Raw genomic sequence first — 15185 nt, forward strand, 5'->3', positions numbered from 1 at the left:
GAGCTCACCACGTAGTAGTAGCGGGTGTCTTCTGAGGTGATCTGGCGAACGTGGAATTGGGCTTCGGCTTGCTGGAACCATAGGTTCGGGCGCTGTGTCCAGAAACCCGGCAGTTTCAACGAAACCGCATGAACAGAGGCGGCGTCGGTCATTTCTGGTCCAAAAATCGTTTGGACTGTCGGGGTCACCAATTGTAGCGGTGTGATACATGCAGCGCTAAAATTACGACACGGAGTCGGTAACTGCAGTCGAAGGAAAAAACTTTATTCGAAATCTTCAGCCTCACTTTTATGCCTCCCTCAACCTGCCCCCCTGGCGCAGAGGCTCCAAAGCTCTGTGCTCGCAAACCCCCGTAGGCTATCTAATTGTGAGTCGGTTCGGATGTGCCAGGAAATGGGTCGCCACAGTGCCATCTTTAACTTTATGCCCTTTTGGAAATAAGGTAATCTTTTACTCGCTTAGCTATTCACGGTTAAAGAAATTTTGTCCGGGGTGCCCAAACTTTTGCATGCCACTGTATCTGAAAAATTTATAAATCTAAGAATCAAAAGTCTCCCTATTACAGCAGAGATGATCCAAAGGGAAACCAGAAAAGACCCCACACTGTCGGTCTACATATCCACCCAAAATGGCTGAAACTCCAGTTCCCCAATTTTACCAGTTCCAGTGCCAGGATGAACTTGCCCTTGACGGGGGTTACCTTACAAAGGGACTGAGAGTTGTAGTATTAGAGTAGCTACATGCTAGTCCTCTAGGTGTGGTTAAATTGTCTTGTCTGGTGGCCTGGGAAAGATCAGCAGATTGAGCAGCTTTCCCTGAAGATATCAAAAAGCAGCACCTGTACGTCTCTGGGAATGACCAGTATTCCCCTGCCGGACCACTCACGGGCACAAATTTCATGATTGCAGTGGATGCAGCTACAAAATGGCCAGAAATGTTCCCTATAGCTTCCACTACTGCCTCACACAGTATTGATGAGTTGAGAAGCCTTTTTTCAAGGACTAATGTTCCAGGACACATAGTCAGTGACAATGGACCACAATTTGTTGCAGAACATTATCAGTCACTCCTGAAATGAATGGAATAAGTCATGTTCTACTGGAAAAATAACACATCTGCATCGTATCACCCAGCTACAATTAGCATAGTGGGAAGGTTTGTTCAGAGTCTAAAAAACAGTGCAAGCCATGTCAGTAGAACACACTACACTAACATCGAATCAGAAGCTCACCAATTTCCTCCTTGCAAATCTTAATGCAACATGCTCCACAACCAACAACTTACCAAGGATTATCCTTTGCATTTATGGTGGGATCTCCTCAAACCCAATCTCAGAAGGAGTATGCAGGATAAACAGCTGAGACAAATTGTGGGCTCCTCAAAACAAGGAGGTTTGAAATTTCAAACCTAAACAAGCAGTCCTGGCAAGGGACTACAGAGTTGATCAAAAGAGGACATTTGGCAAGATTTAAGACAGAACTGGACCACTTTCCTACACAGTGGAGATTGTGTTGATTGTCATCTGGAGACAACACATCCAGCAGTTGATAAGAACAGAATCAATTCCTAGAGAAGAAGAAAGGTGTCCAGAGCTGTCAAAGCCACTTCTGCAGTCATATAGTCAATTCCTACAACCACCAAGGAGGCCTCAGATCCTGAGATTGTTTCACAGCCACAAGTCTCACCTGCCAAACAGTGATTCACCCACCCGTCAGGAAAGACATAATCCCAACACAGCAAGTGTGTGTGGCTGTTTATAGGTATGTATCTAAGTTGAGATGTATTCTACATTGAGTTGGAGTTTATAGTCAGCAGGGAGGAACATTGTGTATTTAATATTTCAGTAATATTTGAGTAATATTGTAAATATATTGTTTGGTTAAACATTCTTTGTTATAGTCTGTGAGCCGGGACCCCAAATTTGGGCCACTGGTACCATCTGGGGGGAATAATTCTTTTAGTGATTTTTGGCAAGGTATACAAGGTGTTGGCGCGTGGCCTAGTGGATATGGCATCGGTCTAGTGATCTGAAGGTAACTGGTTCGAACCTCAGCTGAGGCAGTGTGTTGTGTCCTTGAGCAGGGCACTTAACAACACATTGCTCTGCGATGACACCGGTGCCAAGCTGCTTGGGGCCTAGTGCCCTTTCCTTGGACAACATTGGTGGCGTGGAGAGAGGAAGGCTTGCAGCTTGGGCAACTGCCAGTCTCCCATACAACCCTGACCAGGCCTGTGCCCTGGAAACTTCCAAGGCACAAATCCATGGTCTCACGATACTAACTGATGCCTATATAATATAATGATGCCTAGTGCTAGAAAACATTGCAGCGGTGGTAGCTTTCTGTCCGAAAGACAAATAAAGCTACTTTAGCCACAACCTTGCAGAAAAATGTAGCAGTAGAAGAGCAACTCCCAGGAAACTCTGCAACAGTGGCTGATGGCATGAACTTGGTCCAAAGAGTGAAAGGGGATCAAGTTAGTTTCAGAGATGTTGCACAACAGTTCTGGGTGTGGCTCTGAGGGAAGGCAGTCAGAGTAGCAGAATGGATGTTGTGTTTGACACATACAGGAACTCTATCAAGAATAGTGAAAGATCTCGACGGGGTGAAGAGACTGGTCATGAGTTGCAAGGTATCACAGGCACACAGATGGTGAGGCAGTGAAGGAGCTTCCTGACCAAAGTCAATAATAAAAATAGTCTCATTAGCTTCATAGTCCACTGTAAGTGCTTTTTTTAAAAAATTGATTTTTTAATGCATTTTCTACAACACTACAAACAAAAAAAACCAAAAACAAAGTAGGAAATTAGTACAGTGCAAGATAAACATACAATAGTAATACAAAATAAGATCATTGAGAAAGCACCCAAGTTGAAGTCATGTAAAGTTAGTCCACCCCAAGCCCCACAACAAAAAAAACTCCAGACCAACCAAAATAAAATGTAGAAAATATAAATCAGAACATTCAAACCCCCAAAACTGTAAATACACTTGAAAACAGAAGATAATAATGCCTACTACCAAAAAAAAAGAGCTGAAAGCAAGGGACTGAAAAAAAACTTAAATAAGAGAAAAATTATGAAAATACTCAATAAAGGGTCCCCAGACCTTATGAAACTTGATATCCAAATTAAGAATTGAATAATGAATTTTTTCAAGGTCTTGTTACGAAGGTGAAGCAACTCTGGGTACAAAGTCGCCCCCTGCTTTTTGAGAATCACAAGATCGCTATTAGTTCGGGTCTGAGACCTAGGAAATGAGAGAGAGAGAGAGACACACACACGGAATACACAACCAGGTGGAATGTGTCCTGACATCAGCGGAACAGAACCACTGATTATTGCCATTGTCTCTTGGAGAAGGAATTGTGTATTGAGTACTGTACTATTCATTGAAACCCCTCAGGGGACAACCAGAGTGGTCTGGTTGAGGGATTGCATCATCCCAACCTGATTGACATCTGAGACCCCATGAATAAGGATAAAAGAAGGGTCTGGGGAACACCCCTTGAGACACACCAGGAGAAACGCTAGAAATCCCGTGACAGCGTTTTATAGCGAAAGCCGGTGGAGGCTCGTGTGCGTCCTCCCTTGCCTGGGTGGCGAGCTCACCACGGAAGAACGGTTTAGCTAAAGGAGAGGTCACACTTGAACTGCCACGACAATGAGACACCTGATGGATCAAAATTATAAAGGAAAGCTGGCAAGTTTTCTCTTTCTCTCTCTCCAACAATTGCAACACAGTGACAACCAAAAGACGGCAGCTTGTGGAACTGCAGTGAACTTTATATTTCCATCGGACAGTTCATTATCCCCTAGACAAAGATAGAGCTTATTTCTTATTGATTATTATTATACCCGCACTTTTAGGTTTAGTATTGACGACGTATATTATCTGTATATTTGCATTGATATTATTTTTGTGTATTTTTACTAATAAATACTGTTAAAAATAGTATCATCAGACTTCAACGGACGTCTCTATCTTTGCTGGTAAGTCACCCAGTTACGGGGTTCATAACAGTCTAAACAGGACATGATATCGTTAAGCCATTGAGCATGCGTGGGTGGGGCAACATCTCCATCTAAGGAGGATTAAACGTCTAGCCAGGAGAGAAGCAAAAGATAATATTCAATATTTAGTCGAACTCAAGCATATATCTGTCTCACCCAAGAAACCAAACAGAGCAATTAAAGGGTTAGGTTCTAGATGGCGATTCAGAATACACGATAAGGCTATAAAAACATCTTTCCAAAATTTCTCTAAGCTAGGACAGGTCCAATACATATGAATAAGAGAGGCCTCGCCACTTTTGCATTTATCACAAAGTGGACTAATATTAGAGTAAAATCGAAATAATTTAGATTTGGACATATGGGCCCTATGAACAATCTTAAACTGTAAAAGACAGTGGCGAGCACAGAGAGAAGTTGAATTAACTGATTTGAGAATCGAGTCCCAAACCTCATCAGGTAAAGGGATATTTAAATCATGCTCCCAAGCCATTCTGATTTTATCCACAGGGGCACGCCGTAAGGATACTAATTTATCACGGATAAAGGACATTAAGCCTTTACCCAGTGGATTAATAGAAATAAATAAATCCATAGCATTTTTCTCGGGCATTTCAGGGAAGTTGGGAATTAAAGGATTGATAAAGTGTCTGATTTGGAGATATCTAAAGAAATGGGCATTAGGCAGATTGAACTTAGCAGAGAGCTGTTGAAAGGATGCGAAGCGATTATCGATAAAAAGATCTTCAAAATGCCTAATGCCCTTTCTATACCAATCACAGAATGTTGAATCATACATAGTAGGTAGAAAAAGATGATTATGTAAGATAGGACTAGAAAGGGAAAAACCATAAAATTTCCTAAACTGGGCCCATATTCACAAAGTATGTCTAACAAGAGGATTAACAATTAGTCTAGACAAACTACTAGGGAGTGCAGAACCAAGAAGTGCAGAAATAGGTAGATCTTTAGTGGAATTCAACTCCATTGCTACCCAATTAGGGCAATCAGATGGGCTATGCAAAAAAGACCAGAAGATAGGGCAACGAACGTTAGCTGCCCAGTAGTATAAACAAAAATTAGCTAAGGCCATGCCACACTCTTTTTTAGATTTTTGAAGATAAACTTTATTAATTCTGGAATGCTTTTGCAGGTAAAGGGAAGACAAGTGCCTCAAAACTTCTGACCAGCAACAGGGAAACTCAGGACACATTCTCAGAGTTGGGTCAGGAATGGGACTTCTCCCCAGAACCGATAGACAAACTGGTGACATTTACATGTCTCCTGTATGCCCCAAAAGCATCGACCACCAAGGTCAATGAGCTCAGGTATCACCTTTTCTGTGCCAAAAAAGGTGAAATCGAAAGTCATCAACTCCCACCATGCAAGGTCTGCTTAACAAAACATGCACAGCGAGCCAACTACCAGGCTGGTATATGGAAAAGATGTTTGGAGAAGGAACCGTAAGTGCCAAGCCCTGCTGGCAGAGGACGGAAGATGGAGAGAGAAGAGGAAGCGGAACAGTTGGTGGTGCACTGGATGGAAGGCAAGCCAGCATCTGATGTCATCCTGGATCTACAGGCCTGTAACTGTCCAAAAAAATGTTCACTCCCAAGATGTATATGTGTTACAAATGGCCTCAGGTGTACAGACATCTGTAGACTGGCAAACTGTGAGAACCAGACATCCATCTCAGAGTGTGGAAAATTCAGTTGAAGATGTGGAAGACTTGGAAAATTATTATGATTATTAATAGGTTATGGAAGTATGGAAAACAAAGTATGGAAAGCAGTCTTTGGTTTAACCAAATGGGGCCTAGGTTATGGCCGTGTGGAACCCCACATTTGAATTATTGTACTGTAATTCTATATGCTATGACAAAAGTTTAAGATTGTTTTGATTTGATACAACAATATGGAAAATATCACGACATTGATAAAACTCTAGAAATCTCTCCAAATGAGGTTTTTTACCTTTTGGAGGGTGGAGTAACATTTTCTGCTGTACTGATGTTAATATGGAATCTATACAAAAAGTGATTACTTATTTGAAGTAATAAGGCTACTCCTGATGCAATGCTATCACATATTTTCTAACTCTAGAGATGTATACCTTGCCAAAAATCACTATGAGCATTATTCCCCTCAGATGGTACTGACCAACCCTACTGGCTCACGGACTATTATTACACACTTCATTACAGGTATATGTAAAAGTATGTGAACGGCATATGTCATTACGCCACTATGTCATATATGCAAGACTTGGTAAAAGTAAAAACAAAATATGAATGTTCTCCCAGGCCCCCATTTTTCCTTTCAATTAGTTTTATGTTTTGGAGTCACCACTTTTGATTCTGCCAATATCATCAGCAACCAAAAACATGGCATTGGAGCTGTGCTTAGGCTCACAGGCATAAGTGTAAAGCATTTTTGCAGTAATTAAAGACCGGATTGTTAAAATAACTCACCAAACTACAGGGGCAGTAGAATGTTCAATGCCACTGACTTCAATTTAAAATGTTACTTACAAAATCTTCTATCAAAAAAATCAGAACCTCTGGTTTGTACATGGAAGATAAGGGTTTTGCAAGAAAGTCATAAAATAAATATTGCCTACCATACAAATAAGACATTTATATCTATCCCCACGGGACAGCTGTCGTTCTAATTCACGGATGCGGGCTTTCAGTGCTTCAATTGTCGTTACAGTTGCATCTTCCGATATCCTGTAATTACAAAAAAACCAAATCACTGGTTTGATATAAACAGAACAATTTCAATACATTTGACACGATTAAATAAAATAAGAAATAATTCAAATTTGATTTAAAAAAGAAAGACAAATAGTTATACAAAGATTTCTGAAGGAGATTAAAAATTGAAAGATTTAACACAGCAGGACTTTCCTTTCATAAAATGATCTATGATTATCATGTGCATATCTGAAAAAGTAGACTGCAGTTTTAAAGTACCTCTGGAAAGCACCCAAGTTTCAATGATACTCTGCCAAATGACAGCCACATCGTTAAGACTGCCACTTATCAAGTCAATAAATAGCAATATACCAATGAGAAAATGTCAAACAGAGAATCAAATTAAGAATAATTAGGTTGTTGTGCTAGCCAGAAACATGTATGCATCAGAGGAATCAAAGAAAGCACTTAAGAGCCTGTATGCATTCAACCAAATCTACTTCATTTTCTGCCAAACAAACCACAAAATGGCATGACACAGAAATACATTTAACTAGGAGATGCAAGGGAGTTACTGTTAATTGTAATGGTGCTAATATAAAATGACAGGTAATTATATGGACACATAAGAAGATAATGCTTCTCTGGGAAGAATACTATTATGGTTTCCTAATACGTGATGATTAATAGAGGCTTCCACAGGTATGGAGTAAGCCATTTAACTCCAACACCTGAATGGAATATGTCTCAATTCATATAGACAGAAAGAAGTTACAATCACACCTGGGGAAAAAGCCCAAACATTTTTCATTTTAATACCTTCTCTTGTGCAGAAGTGCAGAAGAAACACTGGTCAGTTGGTCTATGGTAACAATATACTAGGTCTTGCCTATAAACCATAAACAATTTTGTACACAATAATAAGTTTTTAACACACATCCAATTAACATGCAATAACATTTTTTCATTCAGACATCCATTCGTGAGACAATACACTTATCCACACATTACACACTTCAAAAATCATCATTAAAAGTTTAGATACTAAAATGCATAGAGCGCAGAGCCATCTCTCTGAGTAATTTATAGATTTCTGTAAGATTACCATGGTATAAAGTAGTAATATATGACTGGTTATCTCTTCTGTACAAATAAAAATGCACCCACCTTGCAAACTAAGCACTTAGTACATTTCTGTTATGCTTTTAAATTTTGTTCATGAAACACATTGGGAAAATGGGTGCATGGATTTCTGTAGGCAATAGACTGATCAAAGTGAGAAGCTTTAGGAAGCATACATGCAGACCCTGAGCAAGTTCCAAACAGCAGCCAGAATTAGGATTCAATGGCAGGCTAACAGCTTAAATCAAAAGTTGCTACCTCTGAAGTTCAAAATACATTCTCTGAAAAATTCTCAATCTCTAATATTTATCTTCATCCTGTAACAATTTGTGCTTCTGTGGCAAAAAGCTAATTTCCATGGCATTTTTACCCTGTGTAGACTGAGACAATAAACTTGAACAATGCAGAAGATCTACTTCGGATTTCAGCTTCCAGCAAAGAGGCTCACTTTTAACCCCAAAGACTGTTTAAATACATCAAAACTAGCTATGTATTCCTGCTTATTATTCAGTGATGATAACACAGCCAGGCATGTACTGAATGTTAAGAGGCACTGCAGCTACGTGCTCAGAGTGCACAGCATATATCAAGTTTTATAATGAATAGTTTTATAATGCTTTCAAATGTCTTTTATTTCTTTTGTTTAATAACTTTGAATGTTACCAAATGGCAGAAATATTCATAATTGTTTAAAAATTTTTCATCAGCTTGTCATGGCAGATGGTACGGCTTAGTCAGCTGTCAAAAAATTTTACTTTTTTTTGTTGTTTCAAGGGTTATTCCGAGTAGTACAAGACCACTCAACCCCACTACAAGATGCCTTAGCATGGCACTGTATCTTACCAATTAAGATCAAGGCAAAATTTCCTAGCGAGCCAACATGATTGTTGATCTACAAAAGCAGACACTTATGACAGTGGTCAATGGTCAACAAGTTTTAACCAAACAACTTGAAAGGAGGAATAGAGAATCATACATCCAAAATGGCACATGACTAAATAGCTAGGAGTAAGCAAAGGAACAAAGACTGAATAGTCAAATCATTAGCATACACTTGAAATGGGGAATTGAGGTCATCCAGCCAGGATTCAAGAACAAAAATCTTGAAACAAATAAAATGTAATCAATGAAGCCAATAAAATCTTGATGGTTACTGCATTGAGTCTGCATTTATGAAAATAAGGACTGGTGATTCAACTCAATGGAGTATTTATCAATCCCTTCTAAAGGGCTGCATTTAGGTTTGGATGATGAAATGTAAAAGCAATACAAGGGAACAATACAGATGTATCTGATTGTTAGCACTGCTTACATCTCAAACATATAAACTGATTGCATGTACATGGCTTCTAAGCTTCATGTTTAGAAGGATGCCATCTAAATCAATAAAGGTGTTTTTATCAATACGCTGGGTTCCATGAAGGAAAACATTATCCTCAAAATGGCGAATCAAGAACAAAGTGGCACAATCTTAAAAACAGCTAAAACCAACCAGCAGCTTTCACATGGAAAGGATTGTGAAAATCTGTAACTCTTTCTACCAGAAGATTTTGACCCCAACTTAATTGAAAGTTTGTTTTTTTAAGCAAGGTACAGGAAGAAAAGGCAGAACATGCTTGAAGGACTGAATGACCTAATCCTATTCTCATAAAAAGTAAATGTCAACAAAATATTGTCTTTCCTTTGTGTTCCTAAGTAACTTCATTGACATGCAAAGAAGGCAGTCCTCACAGAAGAGGAGCTACCAAACAGGCAGTACATTGGTGTACTCTGAAGTGGACAAAGCATCAATTTATCAGGCTATTGATACAATTTATGATTTGTCAATGGTGTCAAGTAATGTCATGAAAAAACAGTTTAATTTGAATTAAAGAATAGTGTAGAAATTTTCTTAACAGATTCATGATATTCCAGACAGGAATCAATGCTTAAACAATTTGATTGATGTGATATCTACTGGCAGCTTGCTTACAAACAGTCAAAGGGACTTGGCAGTGAAGCCAATGGTAGCCACAGGCAGGTGATGGTAATTGTAGGAAGGTCTGATTTACTGCACTACGGCAGACAGCACCAGAACATCAACCTTTGCTTTACAGGCTAAATTACTTTGGATCCCAGTTCCAGCATTTCACACATCAACAAAATCTCTAAAAACACATACAATAATGCATTCCATCAATCTGTTGTGCAAACGAAGAAAAAGAGAATGCTATGGTGGTATTCTACTAGCCCCACTGGCAGATAATGTGCAGTGGATGATAAAGGTGAAATTCTGGCATCCATAGATAAGTTGCACTCCCAACAGACCAATCATGAACACATAACTACATAGCAGATGGTCTTTTCTTTCCTCTGCCACCATCTCACCCACTTCACCATATTCCCTCCCCACTTTCTAAAACCAGAAGAGATTCATAAGAGGCAATAAAATTATACAGTAGAGGGAATGGGGAGATAAAGGGAGAGGCTAAAAGCTAAAGCTTTGAATCAAACCGTCGACAGCTTTTTAACAATAAACAGCGGTGCATGACGCAAATCTTCTTTCAGCATACTTACTAACTAATTCATGGTTCGAAAACATCCAAGAAATACTTCACATTTGATAAACATCCTCAAATCACAACATGAACCTTCAAAGGACCAAAATGAGCACTTTATGCAACAGTGTAACCAACAGCCATTTATCACTTGCACAAGGGCCCTATAAACCACATCCATCGTGCAAGTAAGCAAGTCTTAGTGTCAAGCATTGAAAAGGCATTAAGTTCCTGAAAATTTAGTGCTGTACAAATTAGCCTGGGTAGATTTATTCACTGCACTCAGAGGTCTGGGCCAATCTTGCACACTGGCAGGCACAAATTGATTTTGCAATTTAAAAAGCTTGAGATAGAAACTCAAATCTTTGAAGGATAGTTGCATTTTTATCTAAAATATATATGCATTAAAAATAAAATTAACACAGTTGTGGATGAGGCCGAATACAAAGTATGTATTATAAAACACTTTAAGAGCCATTTACTAATTATAGAAATGCTGTAAGTTACACTGGAAAAGAATGGTCTAGAGGTAGTCTGAATATCTTGGGAGTGCTAAGCCAGTTCCAACTCACCTACTTGCTTAAAATTTTTTGAAAAAATAGGCAGATACTGGAAAACCAAGCAACACACAGAAAATGTTGGATGAACTCAGCAGGCCAGGTAGCATCTATGGAAAAGAGTAAACAGTCAGTACTTCGGGCCAAGACCTTTCATCAGGATTGGATGAAGGGTCTTGGCTCCAAGCTTCAACTGTTTCCATTGCTGCTGTCTGGCCTGCTGAGTTCCTCCAGTATTTTGCATGCGTTACTTTCAAACATTCACCTTGAAGGGATCCCCAGGCAAGAACTCCCGAAAACATCCTGGCAGGCAGGTCACTCTGATCAGTGCTTCCTTTAGAAAGCTAAGCTATGCCCCAAGTTGTCAAATAGTTGGACTATCTTAGATATTCTCAAATATTCAGGGATATTCAAAACCTATATAAACATAAATATACTTAAAAACAGTTTAAAAGGTTACTAAAAACATAACTGTTGGGAAATTGCATGAATTGGTATGTTGGAGTTCACTCAGCTAGCAGCAACTGGACAGCACAAAAGCACAGCAGGTAAAAGCTTTTGATAGGGTTCATCCCTGCTCTCCCTTGTGACCACAAGGATTTTTTCACAGGTGCTCCAGTTTCCTCCCATTGTCCCAAGTTGCATATTAACTGATCACCTTGTATTAATTGGACAAGTGTCCAATTAATTCATCTTTTTGAAGGTCCTTCTTTAGTTTAGAGTGCACAAATAAAGTTGTACATCCATTGTATAATGTAAAAAGAGTATCTTTATCTTGGATTGTACAGAAAGAATACTAGTATTTTTATCATCAATTTATTTTGAAGGCACATTTTTGAAAATGCACAATCTTCATTAATTTGGAGCTCTCTTTCATAGCTGATTACAGCAGCAATATCACAGGCCAAAAGAATGCTTACAAGATCACCTTCCCAGTCAAAGAACTCAGAGTGTTTGATTGAGGTAACAAATGGTTAGAAGGAGCAGTTCTTTGAACTGAGTCAAGAAGAAGCCAAATAGCAGGTATGGTGCAGCCCGTAATCAATGAGTAGGCCACATCAAGTCCTGATTTAGTTGTAAAAAATTGCTGCACTATCCAAAGATCAGTGCAATATGTGAATACTGCACAATCAATAGAGAGAATATTGATTTAGTTATTGTAGGTTCATATGGTCCAGACCTTGTTAAAATCACATTTATTAACTGGACTCTGCTCATTAACCATTTAATTTTGGTTTCATTTGAGTTTATGAGGGCCAGTTACTTTAAATATGCAAGTGATTCATTTTGACTGGAAATATTACGTTCAATTGTGGGGGAATAGAACAAAAGTACTAAATGAATCCAATCCTACTGACAGTAAATCGAACACTTTAAAACTCCTCACAAAGTGATTAACAAAAGGATATATACATTTGACTACATTGGCTAAGATGCACAGAGAAGATGAGTATGCCTCCATATCTGTGTATTTGCTGCTGGTGGAACTTGTGCACTTTTAGAATTTGAATAAAGAGAATTAGACTTGCTAATGAGCCCTAAGGATCCAAAAGACCAGTCAAGTAGTCACCATATTCACAGGAAAACTAGCTTTAATCTTAAATTGCTGGACAAATGGCAATTTTATTTATTTTGTGAAAATATCCCTGCATAGTATCAGCTACAGCTTGTGTGCTAAGTTGCCTGAGTCACAAGAATGTGGATTCAATTAGTACTCCACAGACCTGAGCACAAAATGTACGTTGACACTACAGTTCACTATCAAGGGACTGCTGTACTGCTGAAGGTGTCATCTTTCAGAAGGGACATTAAACAAAAGTCAGTTTAATATGCACTATCACTTAGATACATACTATCCCATGGCACGATTTTTAAAGAGTATGTAAGTTCTTTCTTGTGTACTGGGCAAGATCTGATCCCCGTCAGTGTTTTGAGATTATCTGGTTATTATCAAACTTGTGAAAGTCTGTCATGGGCAAATTGCTTATATTACATGACTGGCTTTACCTCAGAAAATATTTCAGTAGCTGCAAAGGAGCTATGAAAGGTGTTAAATAACAATGTACAGTCAGACCCCACATAGTGCTGATTTGTTACAACATGGCTATTCAATTCTTCATTGAAATTTTTTTTAATGACAAAAATTCATTCTAAACAACACTTAAAACTTCTCGAGTGGCCACCATTACAGTAAACATTCAATCAGCCAAAGAGAGTGCTTTACATACACTCTGAGCCACTTTCAGCCAATCACGTATTAGTTCATGCTATGCCTCCCCCACGTGTAAATGTTCTTGCTCCCTCGCCAACTTATTCCTTTTTTTTCCTCCAATAATGTCTAGAAAACAGCCTACAACTTCCAGTGAGGGCAGTACATCTAGGATGTCTAGGAAAAGCATTAGCATGGATGTGAAGCTGCAAGTGATACAGCATTTGGAAGCTGGTGAGCATCAGGTTGATGTTGGCATCTCTTTGAAATTTGCCATGTTTATCGATAATGACCCTGCCTGGGAGTAAAGCTGTAAGGCAAAGAGAGATGCTCTCGATATGATTTCCTGCTGCCAAGAACTGCTTCATGAGAGAAAACTTAAAAGGCAGTCAAATCCCAATGCCTACTTGAGAAGCCAAAGTTAGAGGAGAACCCACAGCCTGCCCCCCCACCACAAGATGTAACCAATACCCACTTCTTTGCATTGCTGCTCCACTGATAGACAGGTTAGGCCTATTTGTGTGTTTGTTTCTCCATGAATTACTGTATATATACATAAACTACACATCCATTTATGTAATGTTACAATGACCTCACATAGCTTTCACTGACTCACATAGCGCTCCACCTCTGAGGAACATATCGTCAATGTTAAGCAGGGTCTAAGTGCACTTTATTTATTTTATTTAGAGATACAGCACAGAATAGGTCCTTCTGCCCCTTTGAGTCTTGCTGCCCAGCAACTCCCAATTTAATCATAGCCTAGTCATGGGCCAATTTACAATGACCAATTTTTCCCCTCCTTCAAATTGGTCACTATTCAATAAAGAAAATGGGAGAAACAGGAGGAATATTATTTAAATGAATGATCCAAACAACAGTAAGCTTTTAAGAAGTGTTTTTGTATTCGTTTTCTGGAGGAACCCTTGATCTTTTAGATGGTCAAAACTTTTAATTCCTAAATTTTAAAAGGTAACCCATAAACTATGATTTTAAATAACTTTGCATCAAATCTTTCCAGTAGATTGTTTGTACATGCAACTTCTGAAATAGTTGGCCAGTGTAACCTAAGCCAGTATAACTATTAGTCATTATGCTTATACTTAAAAAAAAATCTGAATTAAACCTGCTCAGTGGTGTATTCTCCCACTAGCGCTAGTAACTCATGCTGAATTAATTATCTTATATCGTGTCTGCCTGGGCAACAATACAGCCTCTAACAGAATCCATTAACTTCATTAGCAAATAATGATCACGATGGAAAGTCTCAATGGACCCAACTGGGTCTATCAGATAGAACAGGTCATTTGTCAAACATTAGTGCACACGTGTGCTCTTTGCTCCTCAAATTAAACAGTGGAATTCCCAAATTAACATCTCAGATGGCTTCACTATGCAATCCATTAATTAAATCATATTAGTTTACACACCCTCAGAAACCTGAAATATTTGAATGGCTGCTTCTATTGTGTTAAATCTTGAAATGTAGTTCTATAGTAAAGGTCATAATCACGGGTAAAGGATGTACATTGGTCAGAATTACTAAATTTACTTCCCGTTAAAACAAACATTAGTATGGCAGGGACAATGAGGGTATAAGAAAACTGTTCTACACAAGAAATCAATAGAACTCATGTTTCATCTTTGGGCCTACTTTGGATCAGAGAAATATGTTGAAAGCATTTCATAATGCCAGGGCCAAATTTCACAGGACAAATTTCTACCCAAAATATAAAAAATACATGTGATCTAACAGGATAGAGGATGTAACAAATTAAAATAATGTATTAAAATAACATTGAGATTAGACATCAAGTTCCAGCACTCACTTTTTTTCTTCTCTTCCTTTCAAGAGTGAAAACTCAAGTTGGTATATTGTTGCTTTGGTAATAAGAGTCTGACCCATATATACATTTTTTTCCATTTCTAACTCTAGTTGAACAGAAGCAAACATTTACAAATATTTTCAGTGGTAGTCACAGGTCAACAATGCAAGTCTGCTGGGTTCTTCTGTCTCTCTACCTCAGATCTCAGCCAGGTTAGTACCACAAAC

General features: G+C 38.7%; 1 protein-coding gene across 9 annotated transcripts in view; it reads right to left on the reverse strand.

The window, feature by feature from the left end:
• rnf220a (ring finger protein 220a) overlaps window positions 1–15185 on the reverse strand; it is a 467383-nt gene that overhangs the window by 46173 nt on the left and 406025 nt on the right. For all 9 annotated transcript variants that reach the window (XM_059984135.1, XM_059984137.1, XM_059984131.1 and 6 more), the window contains one exon: window positions 6632–6740. In XM_059984135.1, coding sequence (XP_059840118.1) covers window positions 6632–6740 — 109 coding nt within the window. The remainder of the gene's footprint in view (window positions 1–6631; window positions 6741–15185) is intronic.

This window comes from Hypanus sabinus, chromosome 11 (genome assembly GCF_030144855.1).
Source record: "Hypanus sabinus isolate sHypSab1 chromosome 11, sHypSab1.hap1, whole genome shotgun sequence".
NCBI lineage: Eukaryota > Metazoa > Chordata > Chondrichthyes > Myliobatiformes > Dasyatidae > Hypanus > Hypanus sabinus.